The 17965-nt window shown below is 40.9% G+C and overlaps 1 gene segment (V, D, J or C); it reads right to left on the minus strand.

Moving 5' to 3' along the window:
• Positions 1–5067: 5067 nt before the first annotated feature.
• LOC139185438 (T cell receptor alpha variable 22-like) lies at positions 5068–5445 on the minus strand. The segment is given in 1 exon segment: positions 5068–5445. A coding segment is annotated over 1 exon segment (378 nt).
• Between the last annotated feature and the right edge of the window lie 12520 nt (positions 5446–17965).

Genomic DNA, 17965 nt, shown 5'->3' on the forward strand with positions numbered 1-17965 from the left:
CCTGTCCATCACCAACTCCCAGAGTTCACCCAGACTCAAGCCCATCGAATCAGTGATGCCATCCAGCCACCTCATCCTCTGTCGTCCTTTGCTCCTCCGGCCCGCAATCAGAGTCTTTTCCAATGAGTCAACTCTTCGCATGAGGTGGCCAAAGTACTGGAGTTTCAGCTTTAGCATCATTCCTTACAAAGAAATCCCAGGGCTGATCTCCCTCAGAATGGACTGGCTGGATCTCCTTGCAGTCCAAAGACTCTCAAGAATCCTCTCCAAAACCACAGTTCAAAAGCATCACTTCTTCGGTGCTCAGCCTTCTTCACCGTCCAACTCTCACATCCATACATGACCACAGGAAAAACCATAGCCTTGACTAGACGAACCTTTGTTGGCAAAGTAATGTCTCTACTTTTGAATATGCTATCTAGGTTGGTCATAACTTTCCTTCCAAGGAGTAAGCGTCTTTTAATTTCATGGCTGCAGTCACCATCTGTAGTGATTTTGGAGCCCAGAAAAATAAAGTCTGACACTGTTTCCACTGTTTCCCCATCTATTTACCATGAAGTGATGGGACCAGATGCCATGATCTTATTTTCAGAATGTTGAGCTTTAAGCCAACTTTTTCACTCTCCTCTTTCACTTTCATCAAGAGGCCTTTGAGTTGCTCTTCACTTTCTGCCATAAGGGTGGTGTCATCTGCATATCTGAGGTTACTGATATTTCTCCTGGAAGTCTTGATTCCAGCTTGTGTTTTTTCCAGTCCAGCGTTTCTCATGATGTACTCTACACAGAAGTTAAATAAGCAGGGTGACAATATACAGCCTTGACATACTCCTTTACCTATTTGGAACCAGTCTGCTGTTCCATGTCCAGTTCTAACTGTTGCTTCCTGACCTGCATACAGATTTCTCAAGAGGCAGGTCAGGTGGTCTGGTATTCCCATCTCTTGAATAATTTTCCACAGTTTACTGTGATCCACACAGTCAAAGGCTTTGTCATAGTCAATAAAGCAGAAATAGATGTTTTCTGGAATTCTCTTGCTTTTTCCATGATCCAGCGGATGTTGGCAATTTGATCTCTGGTTCCTCTGCCTTTTCTAAAACCAGCTTGAACATCAGGAAGTTCATGGTTCACATATTGCTGAAGCCTGGCTTGGAGAATTTTGAGCATTACTTTACTAGCGTGTGAGATCAGTGCAATTGTGTGGTAGTTTGAGCATTCTTTGGCATTGCCTTTCTTTTGGATTGGAATGAAAACCGACCTTTTCCAGTCCTGTGGCCACTGCTGAGTTTTCCAAATTTGCTGGCATATTGAGTTCAGCACTTTCACAGTATTATCTTTCAGGATTTGAAATAGCTCAACTGGAATGCCATCACATCCACCAGCTTTGTTCGTAGTGATGCTTTCTAAGGCCCACTTGACTTCACATTCCAGGATTTTTGGCTCTAGGTCAGTAATCACATCATCATGATTATCTGAGTCGTGAAGATCTGTTTTGTACAGTTCTTCTGTGTATTCTTGCCACTTCTTCTTAATATCTTCTGCTTCTGTTAGGTCCATACCATTTCTGTCCTTTATCGAGCCCATCTTTGCATGAAATGTTCCCTTGGTATCTCTAATTTTCTTGAAGAGATCTCTAGTCTTTCCCATTCTGTTGTTTTCCTCTATTTCTTTGCATTGATAGCTGAGGAAGGCTTTCTTATCTCTTCTTGCTATTCTTTGGAACTCTGCATTCAGATGCTTATATCTTTCCTTTTCTCCTTTGCTTTTCACTTCTCTTCTTTTCACAGCTATTTGTGGGGCCTCCCCAGACAGCCATTTTGCTTTTTTGCATTTCTTTTTCATGGGGATGGTCTTGATCCCTGTCTCCTGTACAATGTCACAAACCTCCGTCCATAGTTCATCAGGCACTCTATCTATCAGATCTAGGCCCTTAAATCTATTTCTCACTTCCACTGTATAATCTTAAGGGATTTGATTTAGGTCATACCTGAATGGTCTAGTGGTTTTCCCTACTTTCTTCAACTTAAGTCTGAATTTGGCAATAAGGAGTTCATGGTCTGAGCCACAGTCAGCTCCTGGTCTTGTTTTTGTTGACTGCATAGAGCTTCTCCATCTTTGGCTGCAAAGAATATAATCAATCTGATTTCGGTGTTGACCATCTGGTGATGTCCACGTGTAGAGTCTTCTCTTGTGTTATTGGAAGAGGGTGTTTGTTATGACCAGTGCATTTTCTTGGCAAAACTTTATTAGTCTTTGCCCTGCTTCATTCCATATTCCAAGGCCAGATTTGCCTGTTACTCCAGGTGTTTCTTGACTTCCTACTTCTGCATTCCAGTCCCCTATAATGAAAAGGACATCTTTTTTGGGTGTTAGTTCTAAAAGGTCTTGTAGGTCTTCATAGAACCGCTCAACTTCAGCTTCTTCAGTAAAGTGCAAATCAGAACAACAAATTAGCAAATCACCTTACTAGGGCTGTCATCAAAAAGGCAAGAAATAACAAGGGTTGGAGAGGATGTGGAGAACAGGGAATCTTTGTGCACTGCTGGTAGTAATATAAGTTGGTGCAGCCTCTGTGGAAAGCAGTATAGAGATTCTCCTGCTCTGCCCTCCCCAGATTAAAATGGAATGATGCCTGTGACCCGGAGTCTTATCCTTCCTCAGGTGCTCAGAAAGGAGCCAGCACCTTTGGCAGGGGGGGTGGGGGGGTGGGGGGGGGGGCGGACGGGCGGTGTGGAGATAGCCACTGGGATCCTATCTGGTTTTTGTGGCTGTGGTGGGAAAGATAACAGCAAACTGACTGACAACTTTTTTACAAAAATTAAAACTAGAACTACTACATGATCCAGAACTTCCACTCCTGGGTATTTATCCAAAGAGAACAAAAGGGCTAGTTCAAAAATAGATAGGCACCCCAATGCTCACAGAAACATTATTTACAATAGTCAAGATCTTGAAGACATCTCAGTGTTCATTCGTATCATAGATGAATGGATAAAGAAGATCTAGATGATCGATAGATCAATATAGATATAAATAGTGAAATGTTACCATAAAAAAGTAAAATCTTGGCATTTGGGACAACACAGATAGACCCAGAGGGTAGTATACTTATTGAAATAAGTCAGAGTGAGACAAATAAACTGTATGTTTTAATACATATATGTGGAATCTGAAAAACAAAACAAACAAATAAAACAGAAACAGACTCACAGACATAATGAAACAACTAGTGATCACTGGTTGGGAGAGGAGTGTAGGCGTGAACTAGGTGAAAGGAATCAAGAGGCACACACTCTCAGTTATAAAATAAACAAATTGTAAGTTTGTAATGCACACCAAAGGAAATATGATCAATATTTTAAAGTAATTTTGTATGGTATGTAATTTATCAAAAATATCAAATGACTATGCTGTACATCTGAAACTAATATAGTATTGTAAGTCAACTATGTTTCAATTTTTAAAGTTTTAATTAGATAAAAATGTGGCAAAGTAGGGTTTGGGTATGGGATTAGTTGAAGGATCTTGATATGAATTATTCTGAATTATTTGGGTAGGTCCCCTACATAACCATGCATCCTTTGCTGATACACACACACACACACACACAAAAAGACTATTAGATATTTCTCTAGAAAGATGAGTTTAGTTGGGATCAGCAAAGGATTGCAATTTGGGGCCTGCAACCATGGCAAGCCTCATGCAAGTCCCCACAGGACAAGAGAAGAAGAACCATCTTATAGAGAAGAAAAGCAAGTTGGGAGGGCCGTTGTAAATAGATGTTTACATTTGTTTACATTGGGATGTCCCTGGTGGTCCAGTGCTTAAGAATCTGCCTTCCAATGCAGGGGATGTGGTCCAAACTTAAGATCCCACAGGCCACCAGGCAACTAAGCCCATGTGCCATAACTAGAGAGCCCATGTGCTGCAACTACTGAGCCCATGCACTCAAGAGACAGTGCTCTGCAACAAGAGAAGCCCCTGCACACACACACACACACACACACACACACACACACACAGATACACACACACACACAAAGTGAACAGTCCATGATTTTTCACTGGCCCAGTGTTTGCCTGGAAAAGAGGTGGCATCTTTCTTCTGCCGTTTAATCCTGTTATCTTCACAGAGTATGAGAGCTCCCCCTGTCCTCCAACTCTATTTAAATGAGTTTCTGTTTATTTACTAATTTCCTACACCTTAGAAGCAGAAGAGTATTTGACTCCAGAAGAGAAAGGAGCTGAGGTGGTAGAAGTAAGAGGTTGCAGCGATTCAAGGAAGGGCTATGACCCAAGGAATTCAAGTGACCTCCAGAAGCTAGAAAAATGCAGGGAAATGGATTCTTCCTTCAAGCCTCTAGAAGGAACCAACCAGCCAAGATCATGACTGTAACCAGCAAAATTGATTTCATACTTCTTCAACCTAGAATTATAAGAGAATTCATTTGTTTTAACTTATCAAGTTCATATTAAACTTTGAGCAAACATTTTTTGTTTGCTTTCCACAGTAGTAGGATGGCATGTAAATATTTGCAGTTGTCTGTTGGAACACTTCATTGTGAGGCAGACGTGAACATTCTGGAGAAGGCAACTAAGCTGGATAATATCTTTATTGGAGTGATTTCATTTAATTCTTTTCACTTTTTAACATTTTTGAGTTCAGCAAGCATGCTCTGTCACTCAGTTATGTCCAACTCTTTGAGACCCCATGGACTGTTAGCCTGCCAGGCTCTTCTGTCCATGAGATTTCCCAGTATTTCCCAAGAATACTGGAATGGGTTACCATTTCCTCCGCCAGAGGATCTTCCCCACCCAGGGATCAAACCCATGTCTCCTGCGTCTCCTGCATTGGTAAGCAGATTCTTTACCACTGAGCCACCTGGGAAGATATGGTTAAATATTTATTTTAATTCTATCCTCTTATCAACTACTCTTCTGGTTCCCAGTTAGAAGTTTCTAGTGCAGAAGGAGACACAGATTGAGAAGGGAAGATAAAGACCAAAGTCCATAATCTGTAGGGCCAAAAAGTATCTGTGGTTAAAACTGTACTGATGTAGGTGAGTAACATTAAGCACTGCAAATGCCCTGTGGTGGCCTCACAGTGTGACTGTGGCTGGAGGAGGGGCTGAGCCTGCAGAGGGTTTGTGTAGAAGCTGCAGGTGCCTGGGGAGCACTGTGCTGCACAGCACAGAAGTAAGTGCCTGAGTCTGTGGTCTGCGAAGAGGAAATGTGCAGTGAGCTGTGGCGTTCTATAGGGACTGTTGTGGCGTTTAATCTTCCAAATTGCTTTGTCCCTGAAGGAACGTAAAACAGGTGGATGAGGCGGCCCCCGGGGTTCTGAAGATACCACTGCACACTGTCTGTGAAGGTGGAGAAATTACACCACAGAGTAGAGCTGGCTCCCTCCTGGAGACTCAGGGCTGGGGGACTCTGCACCACATCCATCCCTCTCACACCTGATAAGAAAGAGAGAAACAACAGTTACAGGTGAGGGTCACAGAGCTCCTGCAAAACCCGGAAAGTACACCCCCAACCCCATAAAGGATAAGGATAGAAAGTCTGCAGGACTTGTCAGCTCCTCTCCCTCCTTCAACAAAAGAGAAGCTGCTCATTCCTTCAGATTCCCCTGTGTGGCAGCCCCAACTCACAGCAAACCTGGGCAAACAAAAGCCCCAGTACAGTGTCCACTAGCCTTTTCATGACTCTTTGCCTTGTTCCTGGAAAATATTCACAAGATACATAGCAAACCCTGGGTGGTGAGTGTCATGACTTGTCTGGATGGTTCAGCTCCTGCAACCAATCAGCTCAGCCAACAAACCCTGCTCAGCTGACACTCTGTGACAGGAAGCCCCACCCTTTGGTCTCAACTGAACTAAAAACAGGTTAAAGAGGGGTGAGAGTGGAGGAAAAAGGTGACATTCAATGTTTTATACATAATTTTGAACTTGTGAAATGGAAGTTCATATTTTCTCCTGATATGTATTAATAAATAAATCTTAGGCAATAAAAGTGGGGAAAAAGTCAGAAAAAGCTGGTATCTATACTTCAAAATTTTCCATCTTACCTTTTGTTTATAACTCCCTTTTGATCCAGGGAATTTTCCTGAGAGCTATGGATAAAGATAAGGGCATAGATAAAGATAATAACAATCAATGCAAATATAGATATTTTGCATTGTGGTCATAAATGTCTAGTGCTTGAATCAGGGAATAAGGCAGAGCTATTAATTGAAAGGAGTATTCATCAAAAAGCATGCTTCTTCTATGTCGATAATGATTTAGCTTTTCTTCACACAAAATTATTCTCCTCTATTATTACTAACCGCCATTTGAAAGAGTTTTTCAGGGGATGGAGTGGTAAAGAATATACTTGCCAATGCAGGGGACGAAAGAGATGGGGGTTCGATCCCTGGGTCAGGAAGATGCCCTGGAGAAGGAAATGGCAACCAACTTCAGTATTCTTGCTTGGAAAATCCCATGGCCAGGGGAGCCTGGTGGGCTACAGTCCACAGGATGGCGAGACCTGACTGAGGGACTGAGCACTCGAAAACTCAGGATGAGTTTCAGAGGCAGGAGGTAGATGGGCCCCTGGGCTAGACAGCTGATATGTGTCAAGCAGAGTAAAATTCAAGCTTTGTTTTCCCTACCACTCCGAGCACTGAGGGAAGAACCAATTCTACCTGTTGGAACTGTTCCTTTGACTTGTTTTTCGTTGCTTTTGTTATTATAATCATGCATAATGGGCTGCCTCAGAGAATCAGCCCCTCTGCCTGACTGCTCAAGTGCTTTTTGTTCATGACCTGTCCACCTGTGGATGGTAGGAACTAATGCATATATATGGAATTTAGAAAGATGGTAACAATAACCGTGTATACGAGACAGCAAAAGAGACACTGATGTATAAAACAATCTTTTGGACTCTGTGGGAGAGGGAGAGGGAGGGATGATTTGGGAGAATGGCATTGAAACATGTATAATATCACATATGAAACGAGTCACCAGTCCAGGTTCGATGCAGGATACTGGATGCTTGGGGCTGGTGCACTGGAACGACCCAGAGGGATGGTATGGGGAGGGAGGAGGTAGGAGGGTTCAGGATGGGGAACACATGTATACCTGTGGCGGATTCATTCTGATATATGGCAAAATCAATACAATATTGTAAAGTTAAAAAATAAAATAAAATTAAATTAAATTTAAAAAAATAAAAAAAGAAATTGATACATCCCCTGCCTGAGGCTTGCCATTCTAGGAGATGTTTACAAGATTAATTTTGCCCTTTTAATTTGTTTCCTCACTTTCCCCTTCCCTGTTCTGTAAAAGAACCTGGCATCCAGACCCAGAGAAGATGATTATTTTGAGACACTAGTCTGCCATCTTCTTGGTCAGCCAGCTTTCCAAATAAAGTCCTTGCCCCAACAGCTCGTCTCTCAGATTCATTAACCTGTCATGGTAATTAGCCTGTCAAAGGGAGCTCAGCCTCAGTAACTAAGACAATTAACAGCAGGAGCTGAGCTCTGCTAGAGTAAAAAAGTGACCACTTCTGAGGTCAAGAGGTCAAGGAAAACTGCACAGGCACAGAAAGACTCCTTGGAGCTCAAAAAGGAAGGGGCACCACCTCATAACAGATGATGCCAAGCACCCCACAAAGCTCTGTGCTGGAATCCATCTTGGTAAAAGGACGCACATGCATCATTCAGGAATGTCCTAAAACAGGTCTCATGTGGGAAAAGGAGAGAGATATCTGGCCAAAGATAAACACAGACCCAGAAGAACTGCCCTATAAAGATGATTTAACCACCTCTTCACTGCACTTCTCATCTTCCTCCTCATTGAGGAGGATGCCCTTGTGTCTCCTGCATTGGCAGGCAGATTCTTTACCACTGCATCATTTGGGAAGCCTATTATTGGGGACTGATGAATAAAGGAAGCCTTTTTTTGTTTCACACTATATTGTCTTTGGAAAGGTCACCCATATACATCCTTAAGTGCCAGCAGTAATTAGCTGCACCAGTCCCAAATGCTTTAGTCAAAGAGTTGAAGTCCTTTAAGGAAAGAAGCCTCTTAGGATACTAGAAAAATAGTCTGGAGATAATGCAGCTAGAAATAAGCCATTGTCCTGGGTTTTTTTTGTTTGCTTGAGAGCTGAGATTAATATTATAAAGCAAATTCTCTCACTTGTGTTATATCAAGTCACATGGCCAACCTCAAGCTATTATATCTCAGCCCATCACTATTCCAAATGACATGGGAGTAAGTAACTTTCTCCAGCTTGTTGAAAATTCTACGGCCTCATTTCCCCTAGAATTCTGATTCTGGAGGACAAAAATGCCAAATTTCAGAAAACAGGAGTCTTTCCTTTGCAAAATGATAAAGAAAAAAGAAAAGACAAGAAAAAATGAAGAAAAGAAAAATCTAAGATGCCCATGGGAACCAAACACGTCCAGGATTCTGTATTGTCTGTACTGTTTGCCTTCACAGAACATGCCAACTTCCTAAATGTAACAAAGACTGAGCTACAGTGTCCCACGAGGTTTGTGTTCAGCCCCTCCTGCAGTCCCAGGCACTGTGTCACTCAGAGCACAGAAGTACTTGGCCGAGTCTTTCCAATGAGCAGGTATTTTCCTCAGATGGAAGGACTTCTCACTCCTCCTATATTCAGCTTCAAAACCTTTGATGCCTGAAACAACATTGTCTCCAGGCATGTACTTCAAGAGAAGCTGGAATCCTTGGTTGGGGTACTGCACGTACCAGAAGAGGTATGGTCAAACAGGAGATGAGTAGTTGCACTTCAGCTCCAGACGGGCTCCTTCAGAGACAGCGACGTGGTCATCAGGCTGGGTCACGGACTGGGCTCCAGCTCCTGCTGAAACATCAATGCTGAATCAGTGAACTCAGCTAAAACAAAAAGTCTCTATTCAACACGGAGCAATATTCCACGTGTGGACAAAGGAGTAAAATGGAGTAGTACTCACTCAGAAACAGGAGCATCTCAAGCATCAAGGTGAACACCAAGGTCATGGTGGAGCAGTGAAGCGGCAGTGAGCTCCTTTCTAACAGGTTCCCCACAAATGAGCCTGAAGACTGGCTGACTTGAACCCAGGTTTCTCTGAAGTTAAGAATGACAAAGGATTAATATTTCTTCTGATGGAGGTTGTAGGGAGGTTGTTAGGAAGAGAAGCTGTCTTAACAAAATGCCTACCTCTGGTGTCTGAGATGCTTTACATCTCACTGTGTAAAAAATGGTCAGAATATCTCTTTAAACCATAGGGGTTTTGTGAGGTTCTTCTGATCTTTTACAGAAAAGCAATTTCCAATTTAAGCAGCAGTGCCCTCCAGAGGCCAAATAGAGAACTACGGAGAAGTTCACTGTTGTCATTAACATGCCCCACCTTTTCACTGCCCTTCTGTGGTTGAATTTCAAAGCATTATGATTATGTACAAAAGAGGATTTATGTTGTCAGCCTTGAACTGTATTAAATTTGGCTTTTAAAAAAAAAAAACACACATAATTGGGATTTTAAAATTCCCTGTGTTACTGAATAGCACAGGGAACTATATTCAATATCCAGGGGTAAACCATAATGGAAAAGAAAATAAGAAAGAAAGTCTATATATGTATAACTGAGTCACTTTGCTCTACAGAAGAAATTACATTAACATTGTCAATCAGCTATCCTTCAACTTTTAAGTGTTGGATACAAAATAATTTTTAGAATGAAACATAAAATCACAATGTTACAATTTTTTATGTTTCCAGATTTAACTATGAGCCAGAAGGAAATAATACAATATATTTCAACTGCGGAAAGAGAAGAGCCATTAATCCACATGCCTTCACTAATAAAGGCAAAATTGCTGCTGCTGCTGCTGCTGCTAAGTCGCTTCAGTCGTGTCTGACTCTGTGCGACCCCATAGACTGCAGCCCACCAGGCTCCCCCATCCCTGGGATTCTCCAGGCAAGAACACTGGAGTGGGTTGCCATTTCCTTCTCCAATGCATGAAAGTGAAAAGTGAAAGTGAAGTAGCTCAGTCGTGTCCAACTCTTATCGACCCCATGGACTGCAGCTTACCAAGCTCCTCCGTCCATGGGATTTTCTAGGCAAGAGTACTGGAGTGAGGTGCCATTGCCTTCTCCAAAAAGGCAAAATTGAGACATTCTCAAATGAAGGAAAACTAAGAAAGTGGTCACCAGAAGACCTATCCTAATAATGTCTAAAGGAAGCTCTATAAATAGAAATAAAATTATAAAGGAAGGAGTTTTGAAACAAAAAGGAATAAAGAATACAATAAGCAAAAATACAGATAAATACAATAGACTTCAGTCATATTTGGTGAAAATATATTATAGCATATTATATATGTTATATAATAATGTAACATAAATATATACCTGGAAATAATTACAATACTGTCTAATGAGGCTCTAAACACACATGGAGGAAATACTAAAGAAAATTATTTTATGAATAGGGGAGAATAAATAGGTGTAAAGAGAGGTAATATTTATACACTTCATCCAAATAGGTAAAATAATATTACCAATAGACTGTGTTATGTATAATGCAATAACTGGAGCAACCATGTAAAAACAGCTATACAATGAGACACATCTAAACACTAAAGGAGCTTCCCTTGTGACTCAGACCGTAAAAGAATCTTCCTACAATGCAGGAGACCGGGTTCAGTCCCTGGGTTGACAAGATGTCCTGGAGAAGGGAATGGCTGCCCACTCCAGTATTCTTGCTTGGAGAATTCCATGGTAGGCTACATCCATGAGGTCGTAAAGAGTCAGACACAACTGAACAACTAACACACACACACACACACACACACACACACACACACACACACACACACAAAGCACTGCAGATAAACTGAAGTATAAGCCTAGAAAATGTTGAATAACTCACAGGAGGTTAGAGGGAAAAGTGTAGGGGACCAAAAAAAAAGCACAAATGAAAAATCAAATAAAATGGAAGGCTAAGCCCTAAAATATCAAGACATTAAAAGCAAGTGGTCTACACACAAAAACTAAGACACAGAAGTTGATCTGAACACACCAGTGACAAAACAGTTCAGACAAAAAGTGGATTAAGAAACATGACCCAGATATAACTGTCTGAAAGAAATTCATTTCAAATAAGACATAGTCATCTTGAAAGTAAAGGATGTTTTAAATTTCATTTATTGCATTATTCATTTTATATTGACTCTCTTTTATTTCTTCTAGGTCCTTGTTAAACCTTTCTTGCATCTTCTCAATCTTAGTCTCCAAGCTATTTATCTCTGATTCCATTTTTATTTCAAGATTTTGGATCAATTTCACTATCATTATTCGGAATTCTTTATCAGGTAGATTCCCTATCTCTTCCTCTTTTGTTTGGTTTGGTGGGCTTTTATCCTGTTCCTTTATCTGCTGGGTATTCCTCTGTCTCTTCATCTTGTTTAAATTGCTGAGTTTGGGGTGTCCTTTCTATATTCTGGCAGTTTGTGGAGTTCTCTTTATTGTGGCTTTTCCTCGCTGTGTGTGGGTTTGTACAGGTGGCTTGTCAAGGTTTCCTGGTTAGGAAAGCTTGTGTCGGTGTTCTGGTGGGTGTCCAGTAATGAGTAATGAGATGTCTATGGTTTTGGGGTGACTTTGGGCAGCTTGTATCTTGAAGCTCAGGGCTGTGCTCCTTTGTTGCTGGAGAATTTGCTTGGTATGTCTTGCCCTGGAACTTGTTAGCCCTTGTGTGGTGCTTAGTTTCAGTGTCGGTTTGGAGGCGTTTGATGAGCTCCTGTCAATTAATGTTCTTTGGAGTCAGGAGTTCCCTGGAGTCAGGGTTTGGACTTAAGCCTCCTGCTTCCAGTTATCGGTCTTATTTTTACAGTAGTTTCAAAACTTCTCCTTCTATACAGCACCATTGATAAAACATCTACGTTAAAGATGAAAAGTTTCTCTACTGTGAGGGTCACTCAGAGAGGTTCACAGCTTTACATGGAGAAGAGAAGTGGGAGGAGGGAGTTAGAGGTGACCCAATTGAGATGAGGTGGAATCAGTAGTGGAGAGAGTGGGCTATCCAGTAGTCACTTCCTTATGTGCACTCCACAACTGGACCACTCAGAGATGTTCACGGAGTTATACAGAGAAGAGAAGAAGGAGGAAGGAGACAGAGGTGGCCAGAGGGATAAAAGGGGGGAATGAAAAGGAGGGAGACAGATCCAGCCAGTAATCAGTTCCCTAAGTGTTCTCCACCGTCTGGAACACACAGAAATTCACAGAGTTGGGTAGAGTAGAGAAGGGTTAGGGAGGAGACACAGGCGACCTGGTGGAGAAAAAGGAGAGTCCAAAGGGAGAGAGAGCAGTCAAGCCAGTAATCTCACTCCGTAGTGAAAAATGGGTCCTGAACATTGGGTTCTTAAAGGTACAAAATTGGTAACAAATACATAAAAGCAAAAATTAAAAATCTAGAGTAGAGTTTGGAATTTCAAAAATACGATGTTAAAGAAAAGAAGAAGGAAAAGAAAGAGAGAAAAAACGAACAAACAAAAACAAACAAGGTCGCGAAAATTATAAAGAAAATACAGGTACAAAATTGATAACTAATACCAAAAAGCAAAAATTAAAAATGGGGCTAGTGCACTGGGACGACCCAGAGGGATGGTGTGGGGAGGGAGGAGGGAGGAGGGTTCAGGATGGGGAGCACATGTATACCTGTGGCGGATTCATTTTGATATTTGGCAAAACTAATACAATTATGTAAAGTTTAAAAATAAAATAAAATTTAAAATAATAAAATAATAAAAAAAGAAAGGATGGAAAAAGATGTATCATGCAAACATTAATCAAAGTATAATGGCTATATTAATATCAGATAAATTAGACAGGCTCCTGAACAAAGAAAATTACCAGAGACAGAGAAATATTATCTACTGATGAAGAGGATAATTTACTGAGAAGACATAGCAATCCTAAATGTATATGTACCAACTAACAGAGCTGAAAAATGAGTGGAACAAAAATCAGAACTAAAAAGAAAAGAGACAAATCTAGAAATATAGTTAAATACGTCAATATTCCTCTCTCAACAACTGGTAGAATAACTTGCCAGAAAGTCAGCAAATGTATAGAAGAACTCAATAACACCATTAACCAGTAGGATTTAATAGTCAGCTATACAACACTCCACCCAACCAGAGCAGAATATACTTCTTTTCAAGTGTCCATGGAATATATAACAGGTAAGTCCAAATCTTGGGATCTAAAAAAACTCAACAAATCTAAAGTAAAAAGCTGAAATAGAAAGCATATGTTCTCCAACCACAATGAAATAATAGTGTAAATAAATAACAGAAAGATACAGGAAAATTCCCAAACATTTGGCAACCGAACAACACACTTCTTAATAATCTAGGGGTCATAGAGAATGTCTCAAGGGAAATCATTGAATTTCTCATGAATTGAGTAAAAATGAAAATACAACATACCAAAATTGAGGGGACACAGCCAAAGAAGTATTGAGAGTGAAATTTTAGCACTAGATGCAAATATTAAAACAGAATAAAATCTCAGATAGATTATCTCAGCTTCTACTTGAAGAACCTAGACAAGGAAAAGATAAATTAATCCAAAACAAGCATAAGAACATAATAAAGATAAAAGGAGAAATCAATGAAATTTAAGAGATAAACAATTTAACCTTAAAAGCTTCTGCACATCAAAGGAAACTATTAGCAAGGTGAAAAGACAGCCTTCAGAATGGGAGAAAATAATAGCAAGTGAAGCAACTGACAAACAACTAATCTCAAAAATATACAAGCAACTCCTACAGCTCAACTCCAGAAAAATAAACGACCCAATCAAAAAATGGGCCAAAGAACTAAATAGACATTTCTCCAAAGAAGACATACAGATGGCTAACAAACACATGAAAAGATGCTCAACATCACTCATTATCAGAGAAATGCAAATCAAAACCACTATGAGGTACCATTTCACACCAGTCAGAATGGCTGCAATCCAAAAGTCTACAAATAATAAATGCTGGAGAGGGTGTGGAGAAAAGGGAACCCTCTTACACTGTTGGTGGGAATGCAAACTAGTAGAGCCACTATGGAGAACAGTGTGGAGATTCCTTAAAAAACTGGAAATAGAACTGCCTTATGATCCAGCAATCCCACTGCTGGGCATACACACTGAGGAAACCAGAAGGGAAAGAGACACGTGTACCCCAATGTTCATTGCAGCACTGTTTATAATAGCCAGGACATGGAATCAACCTAGATGTCCATCAGCAGATGAATGGATAAGAAAGCTGTGGTACATATACACAATGGAGTATTACTCAGCCATTAAAAAGAATACATTTGAATCAGTTCTAATGAGGTGGATGAAACTGGAGCCTATTATACAGAGTGAAGTAAGCCAGAAGGAAAAACACCATTATAGTATACTAACGCATATATATGGAATTTAGAAAGATGGTAACAATAACCCTTTGTACGAGACAGCAAAAGAGACACTGATGTATAGAACAGTCTTATGGACTCTGTGGGAGAGGGAGAGGGTGGGAAGATTTGGGAGAATGGCATTGAAACATGTAAAATATCATATATGAAATGAGATGCCAGTCCAGGTTCGATGTACGATACTGGATGCATGGGGCTAGACCACTGGGACGACCCAGAGGGATGGTATGCGGAAGGAGGAGGGAGGAGGGCTCAGGATGAGGAACACATGTATACCTGTGGCGGATTCATTTTGATATTTGGCAAAACTAATACAATTACGTAAAGTTTAAAAATAAAATAAAATTAATAAACACACACACACACACACACACACACACACAAAACAATAGAGAAAATCAATGAAACAAAGAGTTAGTTCTCTAAGAGAATCAGTAAAACTGACAAACTTCTAGCAAAACAGACAGGTGGAGGGGGGTGGGAAGAACAGGGACAATGTCAGCAGGCTAATAGCAGTATGGCATCCTATGTGACTGGTTAAGAATGAACATTTGCCTTTCTCCAGTTGGCCCTGGGCTTCTCTCATAGCTCAGTTGGTAAAGAATCCACCTGCAATACAGGAGACCTCAGTTCGATTCCTGGGTAGGGAAGATCCACTGGAGAAGGAACAGGCTACCCAGTATTCTTGGGCTTCCCTTGTGTCTCAGCTGGTAAAGAATCCCCCTGCAATGCAGGAGACCTGGGTTTGATCCCTGGGTTGGAAAGATCCCCTGGAGAATTGAAAGGCTACCCACTCCAGTATTCTGGCCTGGAGAATTCCACGGACTGTATAGTCCATGGGGTCACAAAGAGTTGGACACGACTGAGAGACTGTCACTAACTAACGTACACTAACAGTTGGTCCTGAGTTGCATGAACTTCCGAAGTATTATGCTAAGTAAAATAAACAATGCAAAAATGCCATGGATTGTATGATTCCATTTGCATGAAATACATAAAATAAGTAAATCCACGGTCAGAAAGCAGGTTGGTGGCTTCCAGGGACATGTGCATGGGGAGCATGGGGAGTGACTGTTTCACAGGTGTGTGGTTTCCTTTTGGGGTGATGACAAGGTTTCAAATCCAGGTAGAGGTAGTGACTGTGCCATGTTGTGAATATACTAGATGCACACTTAGTTGTTCATTTAAAAGAGTGAACTGTGTGAAATGTTACTTAATCTCAACAAAACTACAGTTTTTTAACTTTTCATTTTACATTAGAGAAAAGCTAATTAACAATGTTGTGTTAGTTTCAGGTGTACATCAAAGTGATTCTGCTACACACATACATGTGTCTACTCTTTTTCAAATTCTTTCCCATTTAGATTATAAAACTATTATTTAAATTGAAGCTGATGGGGGAGGAGCCAAGATGGCGGAGGAGTAGGATGGGGAGAACACTTTCTCCCCCACAAATTCATCAAAAGAGCATTTAAACGTCGAGTAAATTCCACAAAACAACTTCTGAATGCCGGCAGAGGACATCAGGCACCCAGAAAAGCAACCCAACTCTTCGAAAGGAGGTAGGAAAAAATATTGAAGACAAAAAAAAGAGACAAAAGAGGGAGGGACGGAGTTCCGTCCCGGGAAGGGAATCTTAAAAAGAGAGAAGTTTCCAAACACCAGGAAACCTTCTCACAGCCGAATCTGTGCCGAGCTTTGGAAGCACAGAGGGCAACATAACAGGGAGAAAAAATAAATAAACAATTAAAACTCGCAGATTGTGAGCCCTACAGTAACTCCCCCAGTGGAGAAGCAGTGCAGACGCCTGCATCTGCCATTATCAAGCGGGGGCTGGGCAGGGAGGCGTGGCGTGGGCTGCATCGCTGAGAGTAAGAATCTGGCCTGAATACCCTGAGCGGTATCTCAGTGAAATAATTTGGGCTAGCAAACCAGACTGTGGGATATCTACCATGCGAAAAGCCAGCCCTAACCTAAGACCGCCAGGCCCGCGCATGGAACAAAGGACTGAACAGAGCTAGCCGGCTGCAGACCTTCCCCCTCCGGTGACAGGCAGCCAGAGCCGGAAGGGGGCAATCGCAGCCCCAGAGAGACATTATCTATAAAACTGTAAGCAGGCTTCTTTGCTAACTAAAACTTCTTGGGGATCTGGACGGTCAACATCTGCCTGAGAAGGTGCGCCGGTTTTACACCCAGATAACCGAGTGCCGGGGAGGCGATAAGTCGCAGCATTGGCGCTCGCCAAACACCTCATCACCTGAGCTGCTTGGACCTGGGAAGAGCACAAAACGCTGGCCCAACTGAGTCTGCGCCTCTGAGGACTACCCGAGTGCCTGAACCTGAGCGGCTTGGACCTGGGAGGTGCATGCAACCCAGGGCCGGCCTTGGATTGTTCCCGGCGGAACAACCTAGAGCCCGAGCAGTGTGGGCAGGGTGGCTACACGTGCCGTGAGTGGGGGCAGACCAGGGTGGCTGAGGCACTGCGAGCCCACGCCGGTGTTATTTGTTTGCAGCATCCCTCCCTCCCTCGCCACAGCGCGACTGAACAAGTAAGCCTAAAAAAACAAAAAAAAAGTGTCCTCCACCATCCCCTTTGTGTCAGGGCGGAAACCAGATACTGAAGAGACTAGCAAACAGAAGAAGATATAACAGAGGGAAACGCCTTGGAAGCTACAGGCAATAGATCAAAACCCTGTGGTTACTATGGACTACATAGGAAGGGGCCTATAGATCTTGAGAAATGTAAGTCTGACCAAGGAACTAGCCAAAAATGAACTGACCCCACAACACCCACAACAAAACCAAGAAAGTCCTAGATATATTTTCATTATTTTTATGATCATTCTTTCTTTTTTTTTAATTAAAAAAAAATTAAGTCCTCTATTGCTCCTTTAATTTTCACTTTTATAACCTATTACTTTGCAAAAAAAAAAAAAAAAAAAAGACCCTATTTTTTTCTTCTTCAGCAAACTTCATATATATATTTTATAATTTTTTGACCTTGTTTTTTTTTTTCTTCTTCTTTTCCTTAACATTGTATTTTTGAAATTCCAAACTCTACTCTAGATTTTTAATTTTTGCTTTTTGGTATTTGTTATCAATTTTGTACCTATAGTTATTTTTTTATATATAATTTCTGTGACTTCTTTTTTTCTTCTTCTCTGTTTCTTTCTCTTCTTCTTTTATATAACATTGTATATCTGAATGATATCAATTTTGTACCTGTATTTTCTTTATAATTTTTGTGGCATTGTTTGTTTTTGTTTGTTTGTTTTCTCTCTTTGTTTTTCTTCTTCTTCTTCTTTTTTTTTAACATTGTATTTTTGAAATTCCAAACTCTACTCTAGATTTTTAATTTTTGCTTTCTGGTATTAGTTATCAATTTTGTACCTGTACTTTCTTTATAATTTTTGCGACCTTGTTTATTTTTGTTTGTTTGTTTTTTCTCTCTTTCTTTTCCTTCTTCTTTTCTTTAACATCGTATTTTTGAAATTCCAAACTATACTTTAGATTTT

The sequence above is a fragment of the Bos indicus genome, chromosome 10 (assembly GCF_029378745.1).
Source record: "Bos indicus isolate NIAB-ARS_2022 breed Sahiwal x Tharparkar chromosome 10, NIAB-ARS_B.indTharparkar_mat_pri_1.0, whole genome shotgun sequence".
Taxonomy (NCBI): Eukaryota; Metazoa; Chordata; class Mammalia; order Artiodactyla; family Bovidae; genus Bos; species Bos indicus.